We start from the raw sequence: 27,872 nt of genomic DNA on the forward strand, positions 1-27,872 counted from the left end.
AAGCTTGTAACCAATTAGAAAACGTCTTGGCTACTTTGGGCTTCTTATCTTCACCCCGACCAAACCCTCTCTCCTTATCTACCGTCATCTGATCGGGGGACAACAAGGACCAGATGTCAATATACTCATTAGCCGTGATCTTGTGGCGAAGCTCGGCTGGGACATGGGTACCCAACGGAGCCACCACGCAAAAATAAGAATCACGGAACCTCAAACCGGAAGGAGGGGGAACCGGCTCAGGCTGTGCACTAGTTGCCCCTGGAGAAGCAAGTGACTGCCCCCTACCTTCCAACTGACTAACCATTGCTTTTAACACATCCAATACATCACCACCAGCCGGTGGTGTTTGCGAAGACCAAGCCTGTGAACAGGACAACTCACCAGCCGGAATCACTGGGATCTGTGACGAAGCGACCAGGGGTGGAGGCAACGGAGCCACAACAGGAGGAGGTTCAGGAACCACAACAGCAGGCACGACTGGAACGCCCTGGGCGGAACCGTATTCTCTCCTCCCACTCCGCCTCCTGGAACCCTGCTATAATGCGAACGCCGGGACCTACGGGAATCACATGAGGAGGAGGACGAACGAGACTCCGACCGACGCCGGCTATAGCGAGACCCACGCCGCCTCCGGCGACTTCGTGACCTAGAACGACTACGATACCGCCGAGACTGCCCAGAACGCATCGACACATCATCCTCCGGCCCAAAACTCCTGTAGGAGCGGGCCCCCGACCCCGGCGCATGACTAGACAGGGAACGGGAGTGACCAGGTGGCAAAACATGAGGAGTTCCAGGCACATACTCTACATCAAAGAACTCCTCTTCGCTCTCCTGAAACAACACTGGGGAGGCTGCGGCCGGCAACGGAGCCAACGCAGACACATGAGCTAAAGTGCCAGCCGCCGTATCCTGGGCTGGTGCAGCACTGTCTACCCCCGCAGGGGCGGTAGTTGCCCTCCCAAACCACCACGCCAATCTACCCGGCGGCGGTGGGGGTGCCCCAGGAGGAACCGCAGCCGCAGATGCACTAGGCCCCACAGGGGGCGCTACAACTAAGGCCTGTTGGGAGGCTTCCATAGGGGGAGCACTCCCTGAAACATGCTGGGAGGAGGGCGGGGGGCCCATCGCCGGCCTATCGACCGAAGGGCCACTGCCACTGGAGACCCCCCCCCCCCCCCGTACTGGCTGCCATAACGGAGACCGGGGGGCGGCGCCCGCGAGCCCGGATGCCCGCACCCCCAGACAGGGAAGCTGCGCGCCGCCCGGTGCGCGCAGGAGCCCGGGCGGCACGCGATACTGAGCGGGCGACCCCCCGCGCCGGAGCCCTGCTCCGGCTACTGGGGGCCGCATCAGGGGACAGCCGCACGGGAGGCCTCGCCGTCCTGCTAGGCCGGGTAGAGGCCTCACGCTGCGGCATCGGTGGAGCGGGAGGCAGGCTGGAGCCGCCGCTCGCAGTGAGCAGCGTCCCCAACCACGCCGTCCCCTCGTCCCTTACCCGCTGTTGCAGCAGCTCCATGAGCTGCTGTTGACGAGCCGTCGGGTCCATCGGCGCTGCAGGGAAACACGTCCTGCTCCGACGCTGGCGGGGATCCGAAAGGAAGTCCCCGCCCAGCGCCGGAAGTTACATTGGACGCGTAACTCCGCCTCCTCCGAAAACCCCGCCCCGGACAGCAACAGCCGCCGGGAGGGGAAAAGAGAGGAGGGAGGGGGAGCCACACGCCCGGTCAAGACCCGGACAGCTTAGGCAGCCGTCCGGGTCACAGGTTGAAACCTGTAGAAGAGCTAGAGTGATTCCTGAAGGTTTGCTGGAGCAATAATCACCCTGTTTTGAGTATTTGTTGCTGCAGTGCCCTTTAGAGATGCATGAATTGCATTGCAAAGGGGCCCACTGAGACAACGTCACACAGGAGCCCACACAAGCCTGGAGGTCTCTATGTTAAAATCATTGAATATTCTACATTTTCGAGAATGAGATTCGTTGATGTGAAGCCATCTCAAAAGATTCACTTCCTAATAAGTTTCGGCATGCTGTAGAGTATGACATTGACACAGAAATAGCCTCAGTATCAGACAGCCCTTAAAGCTTCATTTATACAAGGGTAGAGAATAGAGATGAGCGAGTACTGTTCGGATCAGCCGATCCGAACAGCACGCTCCATAGAAATGAATGGAAGCACCTGGTACTTCCGCTTTGACGTCGGCCGGCCGCTTAACCCCCCGCGTGCCGGCTACGTCCATTCATTTCTATGCGAGCGTGCTGTTCGGATCGGCTGATCCGAACAGTACTCACTCATCTCTAGTAGAGAAAGAACAGAGCAACTGGTAATATACAGAGGCTCATCTACCAATCGTAGTTATACAGCATTATGATGATGCTTGAATATATATATATATATATATATATATATATATATATATATACAGTATATATATATGCTATTTTTGCTCAAAATGTTAGCGTGAGCGCAATCCGCTCTAAGTATCACCGTATTAAAGTCCAAATTAATACAACCGGTATATAAGATGTCTTTGAGTAACACACACACATAGCTTTTGTGTATATAGTGGGTTCTGATTGAATGGTGGGAAAAAAGATAGTTTAAATACATTGTATAGACAAAGAACAGGTAGTTCTGGTACATGGCTATTGGATAAGACATAATAGAGGAGCCGCATTCCATAATGGCTTCCAGGGGGGATGAGCTCTCTAAACAAAGAGGAACCAACAGCCATGGTCCTGCAAGGAATCCAAATAGGATACACAAGCTAGCATCCTCCACATTAGCCCCACTCAATAATGAAACAACTGGCACACAAGTTTAGGTGGAAAGGTACTGGTGTAAGGCACGGTATATATTCATATGTAGAAACAAATATACTGTATATAATTGTAGGTACCTTGAGACAAATGACTGCACTTCAACCAGGCTACATTGCCATCTGGATACTGTGCCCACTGCCAGATCTTCCAACTGGTTCGTTGCTTGTCAGACCTACTTATCCTCAACTGGCTCCTTCAAGTCAGAGCCTTACTCTAGGTCAGTGATGGCGAACCTTTTAGAGACCGAGTGCCCAAACTGCAACCCAAAACCCACTAATTTATCACAAAGTGCCAACACAGCAATTTAACCTTAAAAATGTGTGGATCCACAATTGCACACAATTACAGACCTGCAAAATATGGTCATACGAATGGGGCTTTATAGAGCTTTCTGCTCCACTGTGACCCTCACAGAGTCCAATCTGCTTTACATTGACCCACACACAGTATAATCTGTTCCACGGATGGGTGCCCAAAGAGTGGGCTCTGAGTGCCACCTCTGGCATCCGTGCCATAGGTTCGCCATCACAGCTCTAGGTTTACACCTGCACCCGGTTTCTGTTCTTCAGGGACCACTTGGGACCATAGACTATAAATGGGTCGGCCGGTTCTCCATGCAAAATATGTGGAGAGAAAAGTCCTGCTTGCAGCATTTTTCAAGCGGATTTGGAGGCGGAATCCCTGAAGGTAGATTGATCACTGGTGTGAATCCAGCTTTAGGCTGCTTACCCACCCTGAGGGTTCAATTGAGTCAGCACCTGCTATCTTGAGGGACCAGCAGGGCAAGCTGTGTCCACACCCTACAGCTGTTGTTTGGTGTCCAGCCAATGCACTTGATGCCAAGGGGTCACCAGGTCTTCTGAGAAACCACCAGAGTATAATAATAGCAGTTTCGTTTTGGCCGTGTTTGGTCTGAACGAAACTGCTGGTTGATTTTGTCTAAATCCCCCCCAAGGGACTCCGGGTGCCGGGCCAGAGAAAAATCCCTGGTATATATGATACCTGTAAACTACAGTCATGGGAGGTGGGAGACTATAACAGGTATAAGATGAGTAAAAGCTGCCATATATACTCAAAGGAGGTGGAGATCATATATAAATACCTCTTCTCCTAGCATCTCCAAAGTCTCTTCACCTACATGTTAAATGGGAGAAAGCAGGGGATATAGAGCAGCACAGGGTCTATTTTTCCCCTTTTTTAGCTATCATTGATCCAACACCAATCATTCGTTATTTCTCCATTATTCCTTATTGCTGTGACACTTTTGCCCATCTTGGTGTCAATGCCCTATTGTTTCCGAATTATATTGCCTCACTACCCTGGTCAGTTGCACTTTATCCAGATTAATTTTTAGTCCGGACCCACCTCCCCCTCCTCTTTTTCTACCTGAGGGATTATCCCTAATCCCTAAATTAGTTGCTGCCAACAAAAAAAAGGGGGAGGGTGAAGTAAATTATCATTAGTATTCGGAGAGTTTTTTTCCCTGTACAACTACTTTTTCCTATAAATTAGCTCAATAGTCCAGTGTACAGCTGGTAAATGATTCATTGTGCCTCTTGTGTTTATGCTAAATATGTTTGCTTCCAAGGAGTTTATATTATTCTGGTCACTTCAAGACCCCTCCACCCTCTACCCCGCTGGTTTGTCCACATTTTCTTTCTCTAACACATTTAAAAGCTGGGGGAGGGCAGAAGCAGCTAGAAAACAATATATGTAGGGCTGCAGAACAAAGGGAATACTGGCTTCTGTTTTTTGTTCTGGAGAAAATAAGAAAACAAAACATGTAAAGTGCATGTATGCAGTACTTTTCTCTCCACATGATTCATGTAGAAACCACACGGACCCCATTATAGTCTATGGGGTCCGTGTGGTTTCTTAGCTAACCACTTTTTAATGTGTATAGGTTTCCGTTCGAGGGGGTCCCCAAGCGGATTCCCCAAAGGGAATAACGAACGCAGATGTGAATGGCTTTAGTTTTAAAACCCATTGAAATCAATTGGTTTTAATCCGGACAGTTCAAAATCAATTTTTTAAGCTTTCAGATACTGAATTGAAATGGATTTGCCGAACACAGATGTGAACCGGGCCTTAAGCAAGTTGTTCTATGACAATTAGAAAGAAATAGAAAGTATGTATATTTGTACACATGCCTATCTATGTCCATATATACACATTTGTGTACATATATCTATCTATGTCCATACATACACGGACCTCTGTTATACATACACAACTAAGTCTATATATACACATACCTCTGATACACACACCTGTTATACGTACATAAATACCTATTTGCATATACACACATAACCCTATTATACATACATACCTATGTCCATATATACACACCTCTGATACACATATACCTCTGTTATACATACATACCTATGTCCATATATACACACACCTGTTATACATACATGGCTATTAAGTGCGTCTATACACACACCTTTGTTACACATATACAACTACATATATGTATAGAAACACATACATGCACATACACACGTGGACAAAATTGTTGGTCCCCCTCGTTTAATGAAAGAAAAACCCACAATGGGCACAGAAATAACTTGAATCTGACAAAAGTAATAATAAATATAATTTGTTGACAAGCCACAAAGCTTCTGGGGAATGTCCTATGGACAGATGAAACAAAAAACAAAATTATGTCCATGTGTACACGCTTATTACCATTGATACATATGTTTGTCCTATACTAAAGGTTAAATAGGTTAGATACATATGTTTGTTCTATATACAGTATTGGCCTAGTTATATGACCTATCTGTAGGCACATAGCTTCCAAGGAGTTTATAATTAACCTATTTTGTTTTGGTCACTTCAAGACCCTCCACCCTCTGTCCCCCCTTCCCCCGAATACCCGCCCCCGCTGGTTTGTCCACATTTTCTTTCAATGAGACTTTTAAAAACAGGGGGGAGGGCAGGGGAAACTAAAAAAAACAATATATGTAGTTTGCAGGACAAAGGGAATACTGGTTTCTGGTTTCTTGGTAAGGAGAAATTAAAAAACAAACATGTCCATCCAGTCACAACTACATGTACTGTATATATTGTGGATTGTTTACGTTAGTTGTTCTATCACAATTAGAAAGAAATAGAAAGTATATATATATATATATATATATATATATATATATATATATATATATATAGTGGCGTAACAGCTGCCACAGGGCCTTGGACATTAGGGGGCCCAGTGACAGCCGCTACCACTGTTTTTTTTTTATAGGCCGTTGCCGGCTGGAGTTACTCAAGCCAGTAACGGGCCCTACTTACTTACCGATCCTGGCAGGGGCAGGGACCGGTAACTGACACCGTGGGCCCCGCAAACATCATTATTATACTCAGGGGTCTTTTCAGACCCCCGAGTACAATGATCGGAGGCCCGGAAGAGGTAAGCGAACATAACAAACAGTGTTACTTACCTCTCCACACTCCACAAAGCCTTTGGGGCCTACTTGTGTGACGTCTCAGACGTCACATGACCGGGGCCTGCGTCCTTATGCGTTGCGACGCAGACCCCGGTAACATGACGTCCCTCACGTCAATGAAGTGAGCCGACAGCGGGGAGCGCAGGGATAGCTAAGTAACAGTGTTTATGTTTGTATCCCCCTCTCGGTCTCTGATTATTATACTTTGGGGTCTGAACAGACCCCAAAGTATAATAATTGTTAATGGGTGTCCACAATGGAGCATAAAGCACTTACAAAAGGAAAACACCCTTAAATAATTTTCAGTCAATCATATAAAATTTAAGTACATCTTTATTATACCAAATATAATCATAAAATTAAATAGCAGCTAGGCAGATGATAAAGCCAAAGTTGAAAGTACAGGGACAAATAGAGGATTTGAGACTATATATAAATCACAGTTAACACATAGGGCTTAAATATACAGGGTATAAATATATAAATAGCTGTAGACAATAATTTTAACCCTGAAGATAAGGCACTATACAGATATTAAATCATTTTATACTCCATTGCTAGTAATAGTAGGACCAATGGTATAAATACAGCTCAATAGCAAGAAAGTCAAAATACATCCCAAACTGGAGAGCTTCCAAAGGGTTAAAACCCATATAGTGGTATAACATGAATCATACATACATGAATAACGGAAGCCCAGTATATAGATAATTCAAGCTGAAGTCATATCAAATTTTGAAAATACCTGAGGTCATTATAGCAGATGGATACAGTCTCAAATCCTTGAATTATCTATATACTGGGCTTCCGTTATGCATGTATGTATGATTCATGTTATACCACTATATGGGTTTTAACCCTTTGGAAGCTCTCCAGTTTGGGATGTATTTCGACTTTCTTGCTATTGAGCTGTATTTATACCATTGGTCCTACTATTACTAGCAATGGAGTATAAAATGATTTAATATCTGTATAGTGCCTTATCTTCAGGGTTAAAATTATTGTCTACAGCTATTTATATATTTATATATTTATACCCTGTATATTTAAGCCCTATGTGTTAACTGTGATTTATATATAGTCTCAAATCCTCTATTTGTCCCTGTACTTTCAACTTTGGCTTTATCATCTGCCTAGCTGCTATTTAATTTTATGATTATATTTGGTATAATAAAGATGTACTTAAATTTTATATGATTGACTGAAAATTATTTGAGGGTGTTTTCCTTTTGTAAGTGCTTTAGTGGTTGAATTTAATTCCCTCAGCTACTTATATGGTCTATGGATAATTGGTTTTTTTCACAATGGAGCATAATACTGGGTAATGGGGCCACTATGGGGCATAATACTGGGTGATGGGGCCACTATGGGGCATAATACTGAGTGAAGGGGCCACTATGGGGTATAATGCTGTGTGTAGGGGCAACTATGGGGCATAATACTGGGTGAAGGGGCCACTAAGGGGTATAATGCTGAGTGAAGGGGCCACTATGGGGTATAATGCTGTGTGCAGGGGCCACTATGGGGCATAATACTATGTTCAGGGGTCACTATGGGGCATAATACTGTGCACAGGGGCCACTATGGGGCATAACACTGTGTTCAGGTGCCAGTATGGGGCATAATACTGTGTTCAGGGGCCACTATGGGGCATAATACTATGTTCAGAGGCCACTATGCGGCATAATACTGTGTGCAGGGGTCACTATGGGGAATAACACTGTATGCAGGGGTCACTATGGGGCATAATACTGTGTGCAGGGGTCACTATGGGGCATAATACTGTGTGCAGGGGACACTATGGGGCATAATACTGTGTGCAGGGGACACTATGGGGAATAATAATGTATGCAGGGGCCACTATGTGGCATAATACTGTGTGCAGGGGTCACTATGGGGAATAACACTGTATGCAGGGGTCACTATGGGGCATAATACTGTGTGCAGGGGTCACTATGGGGCATAATACTGTGTGCAGGGGCCACTATGGGGCATAATACTGTGTTCAGGTGCCACTATGGGGCATAATACTGTGTTCAGGGGCCACTATGGGGCATAATACTATGTTCAGAGGCCACTATGCGGCATAATACTGTGTGCAGGGGTCACTATGGGGAATAACACTGTATGCAGGGGTCACTATGGGGCATAATACTGTGTGCAGGGGTCACTATGGGGCATAATACTGTGTGCAGGGGACACTATGGGGCATAATACTGTGTGAAAGGGTCACTATGGGGAATAATAATGTATGCAGGGGCCACTATGTGGCATAATACTGTGTGCAGGGGTCACTATGGGGAATAATACTGTATGCAGGAGCCACTATGGGGCATAATGCTGTGTGCAGAAGCCACTATGGGGCATAATACTGTGTGCAAGGGCCACTGTGGGTCATAATACTGTGTGCAGGGGCCACTATGGGGAGAGTTCCCACTAATTTTTTTCTCAATTTAAGCACTGCACATAACTCTGTTATACATACATACCTATGTCCATACACACACACACACACACCTCTGTTACACATATACACCCACATATGTGTACCTATAAATACCCATATATGTATAGATACACATACATGCACATACACCCTTATTACCATAGATACATATGTTTGTCCTATAAGATAAGATAAGATAATCCTTTAATAGTCCCACAGTGGGGAAATTTCAGTATGTTACAGCAGCATAGTAATACAGATACAGGATAATACAGAGTAATATGTTACAGACGTAGACACAGATAAGCTGAGAAGAGAAGATATACTAGGAGTCCATGGCAGCTAAGGAAAAACAGAAGAGAAAGAGGAAGACCTCATGGTCATCCTCATAATCATTAGTTCTCAGTGCGGAGTGATCTTCGTTTGGTCTGATGTAGATTATACAGCCTGGTCGCGGTTGGAAGGAAGGACCTGCGATAGCGCTCCTTCTCACACTTGGGGTGAAGCAGACGGTCGCTTACAGTGCTGCCAAGTCCCATCAGGGTCCCATACATGGGGTGGGATTTGTTCCCCCGCATGGAGGTCACTACGGACAGTATCCTTCTGTCACCCACCACCTGTACTGGGTCCAAGGGGCTCCCCAGGACAGAGCTGGCCCTCCTGATCAGCCTGTCAAGTCTATTTCTGTCCCTGGTTGATATACTGCTTCCCCAGCAGGCCACACCGAAGAAGATGGCTGAGGCAACCACAGAGTTGAAGAAGGCCCTAAGAAGTGTCCCCTGGACTCCGAAGGCCCTCAGCCTCCTGAGCAGGTAGAGTCTGCTGTGGCCCTTTCTGTGCAGCGTCTCCAGGTGATCAGCCCAGTCTAGTTTATTATTGAGGAGCACGCCCAGGTACTTATAGGTCCTGACTATCTCAATACATGTTCCTTGGATCTCCACCGGGGTCGGAGCACCTCTCCGTTTACTAAAGTCCACCACCATCTCCTTGGTCTTCCCAGCATTAATCCTGAGCTGGTTCTGCTGGCACCATTCAACAAAATCCCGGTTTAAGTCTCTGTATTCCCTATCATCGCCATCAGTGATAAGGCCGACTATAGCAGAGTCATCGGAGTACTTCTGTAAGTAACAGCTGGATGAGTTGTGCCTGAAGTCAGCAGTGTACAGTGTGAAGAGGAATGGGGCAAGAACTGTACCTTGAGGTGCCCCCGTACTACAGATCACAGTGTCAGACACACAGTCCTGGGCTCTCACATACTGAGGGCGGTTTGTCAGGTAGTCTAGGATCCAGTTGGACAGGTGATGGTCCACACCACCAAGGTTCAGCTTCTCCCTCAGTAGCCCTGGCTGAATGGTGTTGAACGCACTGGAGAAATCAAAGAACATTATTCTCACAGTGTTCCCGGGTTTCTCCAGGTGAGAGAGAGCTCTGTGAAGAAGGTGGATGATGGCGTCATCTACCCCAATGCCTGGCCGGTAGGCAAACTGGAGGGGGTCCAGAGCGGAGCTCACTAGGGGGCGTAGGTGTGTCAGGACCAGTCTCTCTAGGACCTTCATTAGGTGTGATGTCAGTGCTACAGGTCGGTAGTCATTGTAGCCCATCGGGTTGGGTTTCTTTGGGACTGGTACCACGCAAGATGTTTTCCACAGTTGAGGTACCACCCCCAGCTTCAGGCTCATATTGTACATGTGCGTTATAATACCACACAGCTGGTCACTGCACATTTTAAGAACTCTTGCGCTTATACCATCAGGTCCCCCCGCTTTGTTCGCTCTAATTTTCTTCATTTCCTTACACACCTGAGACTCCTGCAGGATCAGATAGTCAGATTGCAGTTGACCGCAGGTCGGTGGGGGTTGGGTCTTGGTGTGTGAGGGGAGGGCGGTTAGCTGACATGCTGGTGGGGGGAGCATTTGCTTGGAGTCGAATCTATTGAAGAATAGATTAAGCTCGTTAAGCCACTTCCTGTCTATACTATAGGTTATATAGTTTAGCTATATATGTTTGTCCTATATACAGTATTGGCCTACTTATATGGCCTATCTGTAGGCACATAGCTTCCATGGAGTTTATAATTAAGCTACTTTGTTCTGGTCACTTCAAGACCCCTCCACCCTGTACCACCTCAATCCACTGGTGAGGGTCTGGCTGAAGATAATTGACAAAGTCATCGCTCCGATCCCAGACAAGTCTAAGTGGGATTCCAGCCCAACAGAGACCTTTCATCTACAGTTCTGCAAGTACCTCCTCTATGTCCATTGCTGCACCTCCAATATGGGATGCCGGGCAGAGCTATGCAGGCTCCCCCTAGGGCTCACTATGCAGAAGAGGGCACTATTATTCTGGACACACATACAGGGCAGCAGCCCTGGCTCTTACCACCACCAAGCCTGGATAAGCCACCGAGCCCTGAGCAAACCTGATGCCCCCCCCCCCCAACCAAGTATCAAACGCCTGCCAAGCCAAAACCCCCAACATGCCCTAAACAAGGCTCAAATAAAAGGGGCCATTGAGAGCGACAAACAGTGATACATCGAGGAATGGAGAAGTGCAATAAATAACTCCAAGAAACTCACCGTGTACCAGTCACTGCAAAGGGACTACACCATGGCCACCTACCTGGAGAGAATACCCCACTCCAAACACAGACAGACCCTGAACCTGTACAGACTGAGTGCCCACAGCCTGGAGATGGAGATGGGGCGGCACAGACAGACATACAAGCCACGGGAGAACAGACTGTGCCAACACTGTGACCAGGGGGCCCTAGAAGACGAGACCCACTTCCTGCTTTACTGCACCCGTACATGACCATCACTCTTGAACAATGTGAAACGTGATTCATCTGACCACATGACCTTTCTCCACTGCTCTAGGGTCCAATCCTTGTGGTCTCTTGCAAATGACAGGCACCGATGTCTGTTGGTCTCTGTCACCAATGGCTTTCGTGTGGCGACACAACTGTTGAGACCCATTCGCATTGTTCGCTCCGAAATGTGTCACTCCGTCGAGTTGAACATCTGTGTGAGCTCAAAGGTGGTTTTCCGGCGGTTATTCTTCACCAGTCGCTTTAGGGCCTCAAGTTTCGAGTATAGTCTTACGCCCACACTTTCCACAGTTGGAGGGGGGTTCTCCACCATCTCGCCATGCTTGTTTGATACGCTGAACAGTTCTCTGTCCGATACCAGTTACTTCGGCTATCTCCTTGGTTGATTTGTTGGCCTGATGCAATCCAATGACTTTCCCCTTCTTGAAGGCACTAACATCTCTTCCTCTGGTAGCTCTTCCGTTGGTAGACATCACTTCACACCTTTAATTATGATCTGTACTTGAAAGGCTACAGCTCAATTATGTATATTCAAGAATATATGCAAATTCCTGTCATGAACAGTTCATAATTATATCAGGGGTGGAACAGTACCTTGTTGCACAATGCAACTTTTTTTATGGCCAGGCAGTGTATACACACATACACCTCTGTTACACATATACACCCACATATGTGTACCTATAAATACCCATATATGTATAGACAGACATAAACTCTTATTGCCATTGATACATATGTTATGTCCTATACTAAAGGTTAAATATGTTAGATACATATGTTTGTCCTATATACAGTATTGGCCTAGTTATATGACCTATAGCTTCCAAGGAGTTTTTAATTAATCTATTTTGTTCTGGTCACTTCAAGTCCCTCCACCCTCTACCCCCCACTGGTTTGTCCACATTTTCTTTATCAGAGGCTTTTAGAAACAGGGGGGAGGGCAGGAGAAACTAGAAAACAATTTATGTAGGGCTGCAGAACAAAGGGAATATTGGATTCTGTTTTTTTTTTTGTTCTGGAGAAAATTAAAAACTCACGTAAAGTCTAGTAGAGTGTGTATGTGTGTGCATGTGTGTGTAATATCACACTACAGCACACACACACATGCAACCCCACAAGTTTATAATAGTCCACATGATCTCGGGCCCCTTAACACTAAATGGCTAGCTGACTTGTTTGATGACTTATTCAACTATTTTGGGGAATCTCAATGGCTGCTCTTATGGCTCCTCACCCTGAGCCCACCATTGCTCTTTAGCCATAATTGTAAGCTGTACAAATGTAACCTATGTACTTTAAGATTCTGCTAAGCAGAAAGTTAACCTTTAAAATAGCAAACAATTTCTTAGCTGTGGAGAGGAGGGGGCTGTCTATGTCAACAGAGGAGACAATAGCTTTTCAGCCCTCTCACAAGGCTTTATGGGATCCCATGATAGTACCCAGTTTGTAGACCAAGAAAAGAAGTAATCGATGCTTTCCAACCTATGCCAACTTTTATCTGAAGCAGAAAAATAAACTTTATGTAAACTTTTGCAACCAACTTTATAGTCACATACTGCATTAAAAAGATAAATAAATACTCTGTATACAAAAAATTCACGTCAGATATTTTGGCTACTTTTACAGGCCTTTCTGCGGACAGCTATGTGAATGTGGTATATGAGGCACATTATATATGTGCATGTGCTGTAGAAACTGTTATATTACAGGCTGACTCCTATAGAGGTGTATGGATCGTATAATAATCCAGACAGGCATCACTTAGGGCAGCTATGTGCAAGTGGTGTATCTTTTGCATAATGTTTTGAACAGGCATCTCCGCGGGCAGCTATGTAAGTGGTGTAACTCTGTAGTGTTACTGGTCGGCGGCTCAGCCAATAGGAAGCCTCGGGGTCCTCAGCGCTCTGTAAGCTCATATAGTTCCGCGTTGTCAGATCCGCGGCTTGTTCATACCACGTCACGGTGTGTGTCAGGAGCTCTCGGCGGACCCCGGCATGTCCGCTCCAATAGACTCGGACGATGCTTATGATTTCCTCTTTAAGATCGTACTGATCGGAGATGCCGGGGTGGGAAAGACGTGCGTGGTGCAGCGGTTCAAAAGTGGGGTGTTCGTGGAGAGGCAGGGGAACACTATCGGGGTGGACTTCACCATGAAGACTCTGGACGTGCAGGGGAAACGGGTTAAGGTAAGAGATCAGAGAGCTGGCACTAGGGGGCAGCAGCAATAGATGGGCTCAGCTCCAGGGAGAGGTGCGCTGCTGGAGAACTACAAGTCCCAGCTGGTTAGCAAAAGAAGCAATTGATTGTAAGGATGGGAAGACTGTGCATGATGGCTGAATATTTCCCTATAGGCTATTATTGGCTCTCTACATGGTCAGATGCATGGTTACTACTTGGCTGTATTCACACGTGCAGGCATTCTGATGCAGCTTTCAGAACTAAAATCGGGTCACAAGAAAAGTAAGTTTTATACTGATGCTGAGTCTGGGGTTTGAATTCACTTTTGGCTTTGTCAACATTTAAAAACCTGATCAAATCCTGCCAGTGTGACTATGACCTAAACAGTAGATGTTGGTGATGTAACGGATTGGATTGTTTTGATGACTCAGATTTGATTCTTCTCATCAGGATGACTCAGTATAAGATCGGACCTGTTACATCTCATTACAACATATGGACCCTTCAGCAGATTTATGGGGGAAGTCTCTGGGAGGTAACAAAGGGGACGGGCAGGGGGTATGTGGCCCCTTTTCTTTGTAAAGCCTCAGCTGGCTAGCATTACTAGCCCTTCCCCCGGTTTGTTCTAAGGTGTCAGATGACACCTTCAGGTGGACAAACAATGGCTAAACCTAGAGCTGGCCGCAGACAATGGGGCTAACAGCTGGGTGGTCTATGGGTGACTATAGTGCAGCCATGAGAAACAATACAGCCGGGCTACCTTATTAAGTTCGTGTTCACTCCTTACAGGAGATGTGTTTTTGTCACTATGGAGCCCATGGCAAAAATCTAAGGCTGAGCTGGTCATCACGTTCTGTAGTTTTTAGTCTGAAACTGCGGCAAGGAGAGGCCGAACGCTCACCGAAGAGACAACCTATCTGTCTCTGCCTCAACATTAGGAAGATTTAAGGATTTTCCTACTAAGGCCCAGTTTACATCTGCACTTCGGGATTCCGTTCCCCTATCCACATGAAATATGCGGAGAGAAAAATCTGGCAAGCAGCACTTTCCCTCCGCATTTTTCTTACAGGAAACCACATGCACCCCATTATAGTCTATGCGGTCCGCGGGTTTTCTTAGGTGACTGCTTTTTTATGTGGATAGGTTTTTGTTTAGGGGGGTCCCTAAGCTGACTCCCTAAACGGAAACCCGAATGCAGAACACAATCCCATAGACTTCAATGTGTGCCAGTCTTACGCACGCTACACATTGAAATCAATGGAAGGCTTTGTAACCCATTGATTTCAATGTGTAGTGTGCGTAAGCCGGCACCCATTTAAGTCAATGTGATCTGTTTTGAAGCTCCTCGCTCTGACACGTGTTTACGTGTCTAAATGAGCGGCGCGTTACTCTGTGGGAATGGAGCCTTAGAGATGAAGCTAGCGTCAAGGTCCATGATTGGCTGAAGTGTTATGTAGGTGTATGACATGTCACCGGTACCGGAAAATCAACAAACAGCGAATTTATCAGGCGAGTATTTATTACAGCTTGGAGACTGCTTGGGCGCTATTCACAATACCAATGTTCATAAGTGATTGGTGCCCATGATCTGACTTGACAAAAGTGACAATGTCTCGACCCGACAAATTAACTGAATGTACTGTTATACGTGGCAGAAAACTGGCATGAGTTGTACCTAAAATATGAAGCAGTTCCAAGCTGGCATAGATTGAATTTCTGGCATATTAAGAGGCAAATTTGTAGATTATAGAGTAGGAATACCAGTCTTAAAGGGGATGTCCAGGATAAACTAAGAATTAACCCCTAATGAAACTGAAATTTCCCCAATGTGGGACTATTAAAGGATTATCTTATCTATAAACTAAACCCCTTCCCCACACTTAACTTGTAATTTACTTCAGTTAAAAAAAAATAAATAAAAAAAATGTGTAATTACCCATATCCCTGGAGCGGTCATGTGATCGCCACAGGGTAATTTTCTGATAATCCGGTGACGTTCCGTATCACCGCTTGCGAAACAGCGTCATCATTACTCATCCCCCTCTCCTATCCCCATCAATACTTACCAAGCCTTCCTGTAAAGGGAACAGCTCTTCCTCTCTGTTAGAAGTGGGTGGTATGGGTTAGAAAGGGAGACGGGGGTAGTACTGGGCGGGATTGCTAGGCTAGGGAAACTGGGAGGGGCTTGTAATAGGCAGGATTGCTAATCTAGTGAGACTGGGTAGTGGGAGAGTAACGGAGTGAGAGAGGAGGGGGTGAGTGAGAGGGAACTAGTGCAGTAGCTACACAGGAAGCTGCACAGCAGGAAACTAACACCATGTAACTCAGGGGATGCAGCAGCAACCAGAAACACTCAGAAATCACTCCAAACATTGCTAAAGGTATATGGGTGCACTTATTACCCCATTACTTGCACTAACAGACCTTTCTTTAAAAAAAATAAAAAAAATAGATTTTCTGCCCTGAAAACCCCTTTAATAACTACTCTTTATTTTGTGGCTATGTCTTAAAGGGACCTGTCACATGAAGAATGCTGTTCAATCTGCTGGCAGTATGTTATAGAGCAGGAGGAGCTGAGCACATTCATATGTAGGTTTGTGGGGAAAAATTCAGTATAACTTGTCAGTTCTTGAAGTTTCTGTAGTGTTTTTGAAGTTTTAATGCTGGGGAGCCAAAGAGGCGGAGCTATCAATGATGGGTCATAGAGGGGCGTCTGTCACCCGCTGATGGGTAAATGATCAGTTATACAGACTCTCTCCCCGCACAACTATATATCAATCCGCTCAGCTCCTCCTGCTCTATAACATACTGCCTGAAGATTGCACTACATTTTCCATGTGACAGGTCCCTTTAAGCAGGTTTTTTTTTTTTTTTTTTTTTTTTAGGGGAATTTCTTCTTAGTGGTGCACTTAGGGGCTAGTACAAGAATAGACCTTGTATGATGCAATATCTTAGATAAGCCAACAAATTACACACAGCTTCTGTTTTGGAGGTTGTGAAACTTTTTGTTGTTTTGAAACTGGTTCCTCGGGCCTAGACGTTCCCCCACTCCTCTAATCTAACCTTTTGTTGCAGGAACATAACTGTTATAACTGGATTTATCTGATGTACTCGGGTTTTATCTGATAAATCAACCCCTTTCTTATACTATAGGTCCCCATTTACAACATTTCAGGTATTGGTTTAGTTGGTGTATTGCCATGAGCGTGCTCTCTTATATGTACTGTATTCATTACATAATATATCTTCATAGAATATAAGGCCCTGGTGATATAGAAATGTGCAGCATCCAGTACACAGCCATAAAGGGGTTTTCCTGGCAAAAAAAATATACGCACAGGCGTGGGAAGCCAACAGAGGTAAGTTAGGTATTGGGGAAGGGGATGGTGTTTAGCTTAGTGTAGCAAGATCATTTTATCCTGGACAACCCCTTTAAAGAGGACCTTTCATCAGATTGGGCACATGCAGTTTTATATACTGCTGGAAAGCTGACAGTGCGCTGAATTCAGCGCACTGTTGGCTTTCCCGATCTGTGCCCCGGGTAAAGTGCTATCGGCCCCGGTACCGTAGCACTTTAGTGTCAGAAGGGCGTTTCTGACAGTTAGCCAGGGACGCCCTTCTGCCCAGCAGCGCCTATCATGCCGTACTGTGGAGCGGGGAGGAAGTCCCCCCCGCCCCCCTCCTGATAATACTCGTTCCTCCCCGCTCCACAGTACAGTGCGATAGGCGCTGCTGGGCAGAAGGGTGTCCCTGGCTAACTGTCAGAAACGCCCTCCTGACACTAAAGTGCTACGGTACCGGGGCCGATAGCGCTTTACCCGGGGCACAGATCGGGAAAGCCAACAGTGCGCTGAATTCAGTGCACTGTCTGCTTTCCAGCAGTATATAAAACTGCATGTGCCCGATCTGATGAAAAGTCCTCTTTAAATAAATGGTCACATTCTGGCTTTCTTCCTCTGTCGCAGGGGGTCGCTCACTTCATATATTTGTATACAGCTCCCATTTATGCCAGTAGGGGCAGTATATATATGCAGCCAGTGCGCAGTTTTGTTGCGGTTTTTAATTTTTATTATTACACCTGTAAAAACTGCATCGAAATGGATGTAGTTTTTTTTTAATGCCTTATGTGCACCATATAAACACACCGTTGGCCTCTCTCCCTGTGCAGTGATGCAGCATATCACAGTCACAAGGAGCGCCTCCCTTCTAGCATTGGGAACCTTCAGGCCCCTCATGCAACACCCCCCTCCCCCAACTAGCTGATAGCGAAGTGAGAAATTGTCCCCACTGCCAGCCATTGTAGTAGAGTCAGCAGTATGACTGGCCCTGGCCTCATGGAAATCCTGCAACAAATAGCGGTCCGTAACACAGAGCTGTGCAGACTATCTATCTATCTATCTATCTATCTATCTATCTATCTATCTATCTATCTATCTATACATACATACATACATACATACATATATATATTATATGTGTGTGTATATGTATGTATACATACATATATTTTATATATATATATATATATATATATATATATATATATATATATATATATATATATACATACACACACGTACATAATAACATGACACGCAAACAACCTTCTGTCAGGTTACAAGTGTCCATTTTAAGGAACATGCTGTCTCTCAGGCTAGGGGTACATGGCGACTTTGGTGTTAAAACCAATGATTTCCGTGTCTCCCTGCAATGCCTTCACTAAAAGTGTATGCAGTGGCATTGCAACCCCAAGGGTGCTGTGACTTCTAGTCGCAAAAAATTTTAACATTGGTGAAATTTTGTGGCTATAAGTCAGTCACTGCACCTTTGGGGTTGCAATTCAATGTTACCTTCTCATTTGTACCAGCTCTTTGTTGTTTGGTCCATTGAGGGACTGTTAAGAGTAGTTACAAATGCAGCCCGGTGGTCCCCATTGACCATAAAGGGTCTGCCATTCCGAAACTGAAAGCGGCAGAGAAAAAAGTCCCCCGTGCAACAGAAACCCAGACGCAGAGGTGAACCCAGGATTACGTTTGATGGGCGTTACCATGCAGTCCTAGCCTTAGGATATATAAACTTGCCCCACTTAGGCTTTGTTCACATATGGTTTTCTGTTTCATTCACTACAATGTCCGTAGAAGTCTGGCTAGCTTTGCTGCTAAATCTCTAGGCAGATTTGACATTCAGGAGTCTGGAAAAGCTGGATGAGGACATCCTGCAAGAACTGTAGTGACAAAGTATTGCCAGCTTTAGGGACCGGAATAACGTATGTTATGGGGTTGTATTACTAGACGGATTTGTCATATAGGAATCCCGCAAAGCTGTTTGACATCCCCTGAATGGACACCGATCCAGATCCAGATATGGCATATTCCTGATGGGTTTTCAGTACAGGTTCTGCCTTATAATAATCTAGACATTTTCCACTTCAGGATTTTCAGGGAATTTTCCATTTCTGTAGGATGTTATGTTTAGAGGTTTTTAGGGTTAAATGGACCCTAGTTAGAGGTACTTTCATATGTACAAACTTAGCCGTCTGCCCTGTAGTTTGGTGGTTTTGTTAGTTTCAGCCTTGCAGCTGTGTATCTGAGCCCATTGTTTCTGCTCAGCAGCGTGTGATCTGTCCTGTACATTGAGCTGGCTTCCTGTTGTGACATTGCAGTTTTTCTGATGACTGTGCCCTTATGACAGGTGTATAGATGTCATACGTATTACAGGTTTACACAGTAGCAATTCTGATGTTCATTTATACATTGTAGATCGTGCAAGTCCACCAAAGAGATCCAGTGAAGCATCACCATCAATGTCTCTATGGATAGATTACATGGACGCTAGATTTTGGTTTACAATCTGCATTAAAAATTCTGTGAAGTATATCAAAAATATCAATGACATTCCTCATTCGATAGGTGCCGTCACCCTGAGCGTTTTGGTGCTTTGTTTATCCAAATCTGTTCAGCCATTCCAAAACTAAAAGCCCTTTTTAGTGTTGGTGTACATTAGGGTATACTAGCCAAGTGAGAGTTAACACTGCTGAAAAGTGTTACCACCCACTTGGCTAGTATACTCTAATGTGAATCAATACTAAAAGGGCTTATCTTTGGAATGGCTGAACGGATTTGGATAAACAAAATGCCAAAATGCTCAGTGTGACAGTGCCGATCAGATTATGTATTGTCATTGGGCTTTTCAGACCTGGTAACAGTTCTACTTTATATCGGAATATATCTGTAAGTTATTAGACCAAAGTCTCCAAGATCTGCACTATGTGACCTGCTTGCTTGTAAAAGAGTGGGCAGCATGGTATAGCGGTTATTGCAAAAAACTGATAAGAGCCAAATAACAGGCACAATACCATCCTTCAGGTTATGCTAGGTTCATACTTGCATTCAGGTTTCCATTTTTCGGATCCACTTGAGGAGCCAGAAAATGGAATCTTAAGTGGTTACCTACAGACAGCCACAGACCCCATAGACCATAATGGGGTCCACCTGGTTTCTGCCTGAAAAATGCATTTTTCAAGCTGATTGGGGAATGGAATCCCCGAACAGAATCCCGGTGTTATGACAAGTCCGATTCATGACTACTCCCTTTGCACATAGCCCAGCATGGTATACTGTTCTGGCTAGTAGTGTGAACAGAGTCCTGGGACGCTGCTGGAATTTGTCAGTGGTCATGTTAAATGTATTTTACGACTCCTTTTAGAGTTTTCAAACTGTGGCGACAGGTGCAAAAAAGGGCTAAGATACACAATACATTTGGCCCCTGCAATGTACTCCACGTTTAGGCTTTATGGTCCCGTGTTTTCCATTGAATGAGGAGACCCTAAAGACACTCAAACCCCCAACCCACAAACCCCGTACCCATTCTCCTCCACCACCCCCAACCTTCTTTTTGTATCTGTATCTTGTTGCATGTATACGTAGCATTCTGTACAGGTCAGAATTTCCCCCAGGTACACTCCACCTGCAATGAAACCTGATGCTGGTATATGCAGATACAGAGGAAGCTCCACGTATTACACTGAAATCTTGGAGGAGTAACATGTAAGCTGGTTACAACACCTGGAAGTTACATGAACCTGTTATGTGACATTTATATGACTTTCACCATTTGCTGTATGTATGTGCCAATAATGTGGGTCAATGTCTAGAATGGAGTGTCAACACCACTGGTGGAACAGACATCCCAATACATGGGGAGGCCAACAAAGATGTGTGTGGACACGCGTGGTATAATCTCCGAGGGTTAGCTGCTGTGAAATCACTGGCGTCTAACCCGCTGCCATGTACAACCCCAGTGTAGCGGATCTACACACTTCCGAAAATACCCCGCAGACAATTTCTTCTATTGCAGAGTGTTTGGTTTAATTTTGCAGAGCTGGGCAAAGAATCGTGGCTGAAAACCGCAGTGATACCCAAACGATTTTGGCTGGTTTTCGACGTGGGTGGGTCCGCTGTCAACATCCCTCACTGGGCCTATACCTATATATTATAGGTGACCTATAGTGTAGCGCCTCCTTACACTATAGGCCAGTACTACATGTTCTGTACTCCTCTTTAGGGCTCATTCACATCTGCGCCCGGTCTCCGTTATGCAGGTTTCCGTTTCCTGCACAAAACAGAGGCAGGAGACTGAAACCTGCAGGACTCTTATACCCATTCATTTGAATGGGTTTGAAAGCTGTCCGGCCGTGAGTGGTGGTGAGCGTTTTATGCTCTCCGCTGTGAAACCGTTTTTTTAAAATCCGGACACAGAGTCGGACATGCAGTACTCTGTGTCCGGTTTAAAAAAAAAAAAAAAAGGTTTCGCGGCGGAGAGCATAAAACGCTCACCGCCGCTCACGGCCGGACCCAGTCTGTTGTTTCCGTCTTCTTACATGCAGAAGACGGAAACCACAGAACGGAGACCCGAACGCAGGTGTGAACCTAGCGTTACCTGTACCAGGATAACTTGCTCAACTGTATATACTTTACAGGTCCCTTTAAAGTTCCTGTCACCATCAGAAAAAGTTTTTTTATAACTTCCAGACTCTCTTCCCTGCAGATCCTTGTATATATTAGTTAGATGATTTTCCATGTGGTTGCTGACAGTTTGGGGTCTTCAGAACCAGTTACTAGTTTTCCATTCCTTTCTGTTGTTCTGGTCCGTCAGAGGACCAGGACCAGGACAAGGGATAGACCAGGGGTAGGGAACGTACGGCTCTCCAGCTGTTGCAAAACTACAACTCCCAGCATGCATACTGACTCTGCTGTTCTGGGAACTCCCATGGAAGTGAATGGAGCATGCTGGGAGTTGTAGTTTTACAGCAGCTGGAGAGCCAAAGGTTCCCTACCCCTAGGATAGACGGACGGCTACAGCTATGGTCACATATGGAGCCCCTCAGACCCCATTAACTACAATGGGATCTGTCAGATCTCTGTTCTTTAAAATTGAAACCGACAACATTTTCATCGGGCAATTTTTGGGGCGCACAATGAAATGGAACACAGATATAAATGTAGCTTTAAGGGGCATTATGTCGGTCACTGTAATGGGGGTCCTGTAGCCCATGTTTCATATTTTCTGTCCTATTGATGCTGAATCTATATGGGCTTGATACATTGTAGCAGAAATATGGTAAATTCATGTTTCATATTGAAGATTTGCAGCAATTTACCTCGGTTTACTGTCACTTTACAGTTAACCCTTGAGAGAAATTTTCAGAAAATGATTGCAAATTCAGAAATTTTCTGACCAAAGGTTTTGGCATAGTCTGTAGGATAGGTAACATTGGTACTGGCTCACTTATGAATTCTTTTTCTTGACTACCAGCTACAGATCTGGGACACTGCTGGACAGGAACGCTTTCGGACCATAACCCAGAGCTACTACAGGAGCGCCAATGGTGCCATCATCGCTTATGACATCACCAAGAGGAAGTCATTTGATTCCGTTCCTCGCTGGATAGAGGACGTCAGGAAGTACGCGGGATCCAACATTGTGCAGCTGCTTATTGGTGCGTTGTTTTATTTACCTGGAGTCTTCACTTGCCTTATACAAACAGTATATAAAGTTACAGCCCTGTGCACACTGCCAGACAGTTCCAGGTTTCCAGGATACAGACAGACGCCTTCTGTCATGATGCAAATATGTTGTCTACACATGAGGGAGGCCATACGTTTCTGAAGCAGGATCCTATACATGGAATCTGTCTTAGGAAATGTAGCAGTCAATCACAAACTTACATTTTGGGGTGTTTTTTTAGTGCAATTCAGGAAATGAAAACTGAAATCTTATTGGTTACTGTAAACACTAAGGCTATATTCACACGGCTGTGGTTAAACAATCCATTTTTCCTGGTCAGTTTTCATCTATGGAGCTTTTTTCATGGATTTTACATACACGAGTATATAGGTGCAGTGGGGCAGATTTACTAAGTTTTATCTATAGTCTAAACTACACCAGATTTATCACAGTGTCTGTGCTGTTTGGCATAGTCTAGTATTACACCACTTGCTTAGAAGTTCTTGCCGTATTTTTGGCGCACAGAATTGCCTCTTTCTCACAAGGTCCTTTTCATACAATTGTGAAAAGTGTCTTCAAAGGGTCTTAAATACTTGATAACTGTGAACAACATTTTGGCCCGTTTTTGGTGGAAATGATGCCAGAACTCTAGCACGTGTTGCATATTATAACACCCCCATATGCCTTGACTGACTTGCACGTTCCCCACGTAGCTTAGTCATTTTGACCTGCTAAAACAGGGCAGCAAATGGTTAACTCTTAGAAGTTATGGCTCCAGCTCTGAGGCCTGTAATTTCAACACATTGTCTCTGTGGTCGGACACAATTGGTTTGTTAAGCAGGAGCATCTGTATACTTGTCGCCAAATAATTATATATCGCCAGCCGGACGCTTTGTTCCTATTGGCATCCACAGACTGCACTACTGCATTGTGCCCTATGGCCGCCTGACAAAGGCCGGCACCCCTGTCTCACCAGGATCAGGTGGAGCAGAGCTGCCATAATAAGTGTAGGGTCTCTAGAGCAATGAAAGCTCCGGGCTGGCAGATGCTACAGTCCTCTCACTAGTTAAACAGAGGAGCTGATGCCAGGAGGGGGCTGATGAATCATCAAATTTTTTTTTTTTTTGTATTTTACTTTTTTCTTTCTATATTGAGTGATATGCATGAGAATTGATATAAAAGCGCTGTTATTTGGGGCTTGTATCGTGACGTGAGAAGTGTCCTTCAACTAAGCTCTGACAAAGCAACAAATTCTTGTATAAATGGCAAGGCTGAGCTGCTGCTCCTGTACATGGGTCTAAGTACATTACATCACTACGCCCAATGTCAATCAAATGATAATCAGTACTGACCGTACCTAAACATATATACAGGTCATAATCCTAATAAGCGTATGTTCGTATTATGTTGTTGCTATCCTGTTATTGGATACATTTACAAATCATGTGAGAATCGATTCACACAATTAATTAGACGTATAGTTTGTTACATAATTACTTTTTTAGTCACTGACACTAGGTTCATAGTTGCGTTTGGGTTTCAGAAACTCAATTCGCTATTATGGGGTTCGTGGGGTTTTTGCCCGAAAATTGAAGTGAGAGAAGCGCTGCTTGCAGGAGTTTTCTCTGCATTTTTCAAGCGGATTTAAGGACGGAATCTCCAAACGGTGACCAGGCGCAGGAGTGGACCCAGCCTTAGGCTAAGGCCTGGTTCACACAGGGTTTTTTGGTCTGGAGCCTGAGGTGGAGGCCGACTCAGGTTCCTGACCAAAAAACGGGTACCCACGACTGAATACCGGTGCACTGCATCGGCATCCAGTTGCACACTCTGTTCCGGATTAGGCCCAATGAATGGGCCTAGTCGAGAGGAGGAAGTGTCTTCAGGCCTATTTGCGAGGCGAATCGGCCTGAGGAATGAACAATGTCCATTCTTTTTTCCGGGGGCCGGAACAAACTACTCCCGGCAAAAAAACCTGGCCGGCTCCCATTGATTTCAATCGGAGCCCTCTTTTTGGTCAGGATTTTGAGGCGAATGCGGCCTCAAAATCCTGACCAAAATAGCCCGTGTACTCTCAGCCTAAGGCCCCACATTGCGGAAACGCAGCTTTTTTTGTTGCAGATTTTGTTGCGTTTTTTTGAGCCAATGTCTGGAGTGGATTAAAAAGGAATGGGAAATATAAAGGAAGCTCTTAGATGTTTCCCTTCTGTGAGATCCATTCCTGACTTTGGCTCAAAAAAACCACAGCAAAATCTGCAACAAATAAAGCTGCGTTTCTGCAACGTGGGGCCTTAGCCTTAGAGGAGCTTTACTGCTTCAGAATGAGGCATGTGAATCTGAATAGGAATCTGAGTTGGTCTGTAGGAAAATAAAGGAGCTGGCGTTGGTGATTTGGCCTACTGACTCCTCAGTCCTGGTTTTTAGTAAATGAAGTGATGGCGTATACACCAGGTTATGCCATCGATGATGGTCAGTAGGGGTCTGGGCTCTGGGACCCCCATGGATAATGCAGAGATCACTGTTTTTCCCTGCTGGTAGCATCCCAGGGGCTTCAGTTTTTTGCAGCCCCTTCTATATAAGGATTAGTGGGGGACCCAGAGGTCAGAGCTTTTTAGAGTTACTTGAAGAAGACTGTTCTAGATAACCATACATGGCCTGATTCTTTCTATTTCGTCATATGGGACTGTGTGTAACATTATTGAACCTGGTATAAACCCTCACTAACTCTGCCCTTTGCCCCCATAGGAAACAAAATGGACATGGAAACGTTTCGAGAAGTTGAGCTCGCAGAAGCTGAAACCCTGGCCAAACATTATGACATCATCACTGCTTTTGAAACCTCTGCCAAGGATTCCAGTAACGTGGACGAAGCTTTTGTGAAGATGGCCACCGAGCTGATGATGAGGCACGGCGGGCCACTCTTCAGTGAAAAGGCCACAGATAATATAAAACTTGACAGCAAAGACATGGCTGAAGACTCCTGGAGTTGTGCTTGTTGATGACAGTGTTTTTTTGTTTGTTTTTTTTGTTTTCTAATTTTTAATATTTTTTTTTTAGGTAGTTAATTCAGTGAAATTACCTACAATTAGTATGACCATACGTTACATCGGCAGCATGTGGCTATGCCAGTTGTCTAGTTGCTGTTGTCAGGGGGGCACTAGATCGGCACCACTGACTGCACAACTCTGCCATATATTTCAGTTTTTCCAAAAATGTTACTTTTTTTTTTGTTTGTTTGTGATTGATATGCTACCTGAAACCTTAAATTGTGTGGATGACTATGGAGGGGGGAGCAACAACGGAAAGAGATGTGGAACTGGTTTCCACGCTAGTGAATCGTTGCGATTCTGTTGGTCCAAAGACCTATGCACTGTAACTTTGTATATTAACCACACCAAATTGCCTCTGAACGTTCAGAACCCTGGATGATTCTCTAACCTGATGCCGTGTTTGTAATACTATTAAGTAATTCAACAACGTGGCAGACGGCCACAAAATCGACACGTAGGACCACCTGCATTTTAGCAGATGTTTTTCTAAAATTTTTAAAACTTGAAAAAAAAAAGATCTATTTTATGGATATTTTATACTTACTTGCCGGATAGACAAGCGGTTTATTATCACTTAGAGTCATTCCTGAATTTTTATAATCTTTGGTTGGTTGACCCACAGAACATTTCAAGACTGGGAATAATGTGCAATGTTTCAATCATTTAAAAATACAGTTTAACATTTCAGAAGATTTTTTGACTTATTTCTTTAGGATTTTTTCCTTCTTTTCTTAAATAGATAAATATATTTATCACAGCAAATGAATTTGAAATAAATATTTGTAAATCTACGTGTTTGATTCTGATGTCCGAAAGGTCTCGTTGACCTGCAGGGGTTTGGTGAATACTGGAGTGTTTTTACCTCTTTCTACATTGGAAGTTTTTACATAAAATATACACCGATCAGTTCTGACATTAAACCCACCTGCTTAATTTGGAGGTCCCTCTTAGGTGCAAATACAGTTTGGATCCATTGAGGCAAGGACTCCACGGGAACTCTAATGGTGTCAATGGTATCTGGCATTAAGACTTTAGCAGAAAGGGTAAGAAGCTTTCATAAAAAATATCTGCAGGATCTTGGTAGGTAGTATAATCTCTGGCAGTATAAGCCATCATATGTGGTGCCCCCATTATGACTGCAGCACATTTTACATTTGTCTCTTGAGGTTGGGGGCATGTACAAGAAGGAATAATTTAGCCCCCTACTCTAGCCATTATAATTAATGTATAACTATGTAATTCTGCCAGGAGTAACTGTACGGTGGCAAATAATAGCTGAGAAAAGCCCTAGTAAACATAATATAGGCAATACAGAAACACTGTACTGCATATAAATGCAGGCATGATACAGCTAATAGGATTCTAGATACAGGAAAAGAGCCATCAATGAACATGATCATGTCTAACATCTCATCTGTAACCACACAAGTAGAGATGAGCGAACGCTATTCGAAACAGCTGTTTCGAATTGCACGCTCCCATAGAAATGAATGGAAGGAGCCGGCCGCTTAACCCCCTGCGTGCCAGCTACCTCCATTCATTTCTATGGGAGTGTGCGATTTGAAATGGCTGTTTCGAATAGTGTTCGCTCATCTCTACACACAAGTAGTTAGAAGTTGATACAAGTACATAGAAGACTTTTCTTATATTGCAAACTGAGATCTGCAGAATATTTAGTCCAGTGCACAGAGAAAGCATCACAAACTGGAAAAGGGGAAAAGGGAAGGATTATACTCAGCTCTCCTGCAGAAATCTGTGTATAAGTGTATGTCATCCGATTTAAATGCATATCCTTGGACTTGCCCGGATGCCTGTCTCCCTTGGCTGGGAGTAAAATCCAGAAATAGTACGAGAAATCATCCAGCAACGAAACGAAAGTTCCTCCAATAAAAAACTTTGCTTTATTTCATGTCCACAGGATAAAATATAAACACGCAGTCACAGGAAAAGACAAAAAGGCTGGATGTAATTTGCGTGTGATTCCTCTCAGCGTCTCCAGGTGCCCCTGGTTGTCACATACAACCCCCACCTGGAGACGCTGAGAGGAATCACACGCAAATTACATCCACTACTGCAAAAAGAC

At 44.7% G+C, this 27,872-nt stretch overlaps 1 protein-coding gene across 1 annotated transcript; it reads left to right on the forward strand.

Moving 5' to 3' along the window:
- Positions 1-13,547: 13,547 nt before the first annotated feature.
- RAB43 (RAB43, member RAS oncogene family) lies at positions 13,548-26,519 on the forward strand. Its single transcript, XM_075287082.1, has 3 exons — positions 13,548-13,744; positions 22,551-22,734; positions 25,485-26,519. The coding sequence occupies exons 1-3, from the start codon at positions 13,553-13,555 to the stop codon at positions 25,736-25,738; spliced, it is 630 nt and encodes a 209-aa protein (XP_075143183.1). The 5' UTR covers positions 13,548-13,552; the 3' UTR covers positions 25,739-26,519.
- Positions 26,520-27,872: the final 1,353 nt, after the last annotated feature.

Source organism: Leptodactylus fuscus, chromosome 9, assembly GCF_031893055.1.
Source record: "Leptodactylus fuscus isolate aLepFus1 chromosome 9, aLepFus1.hap2, whole genome shotgun sequence".
Classification (NCBI taxonomy): Eukaryota; Metazoa; Chordata; class Amphibia; order Anura; family Leptodactylidae; genus Leptodactylus; species Leptodactylus fuscus.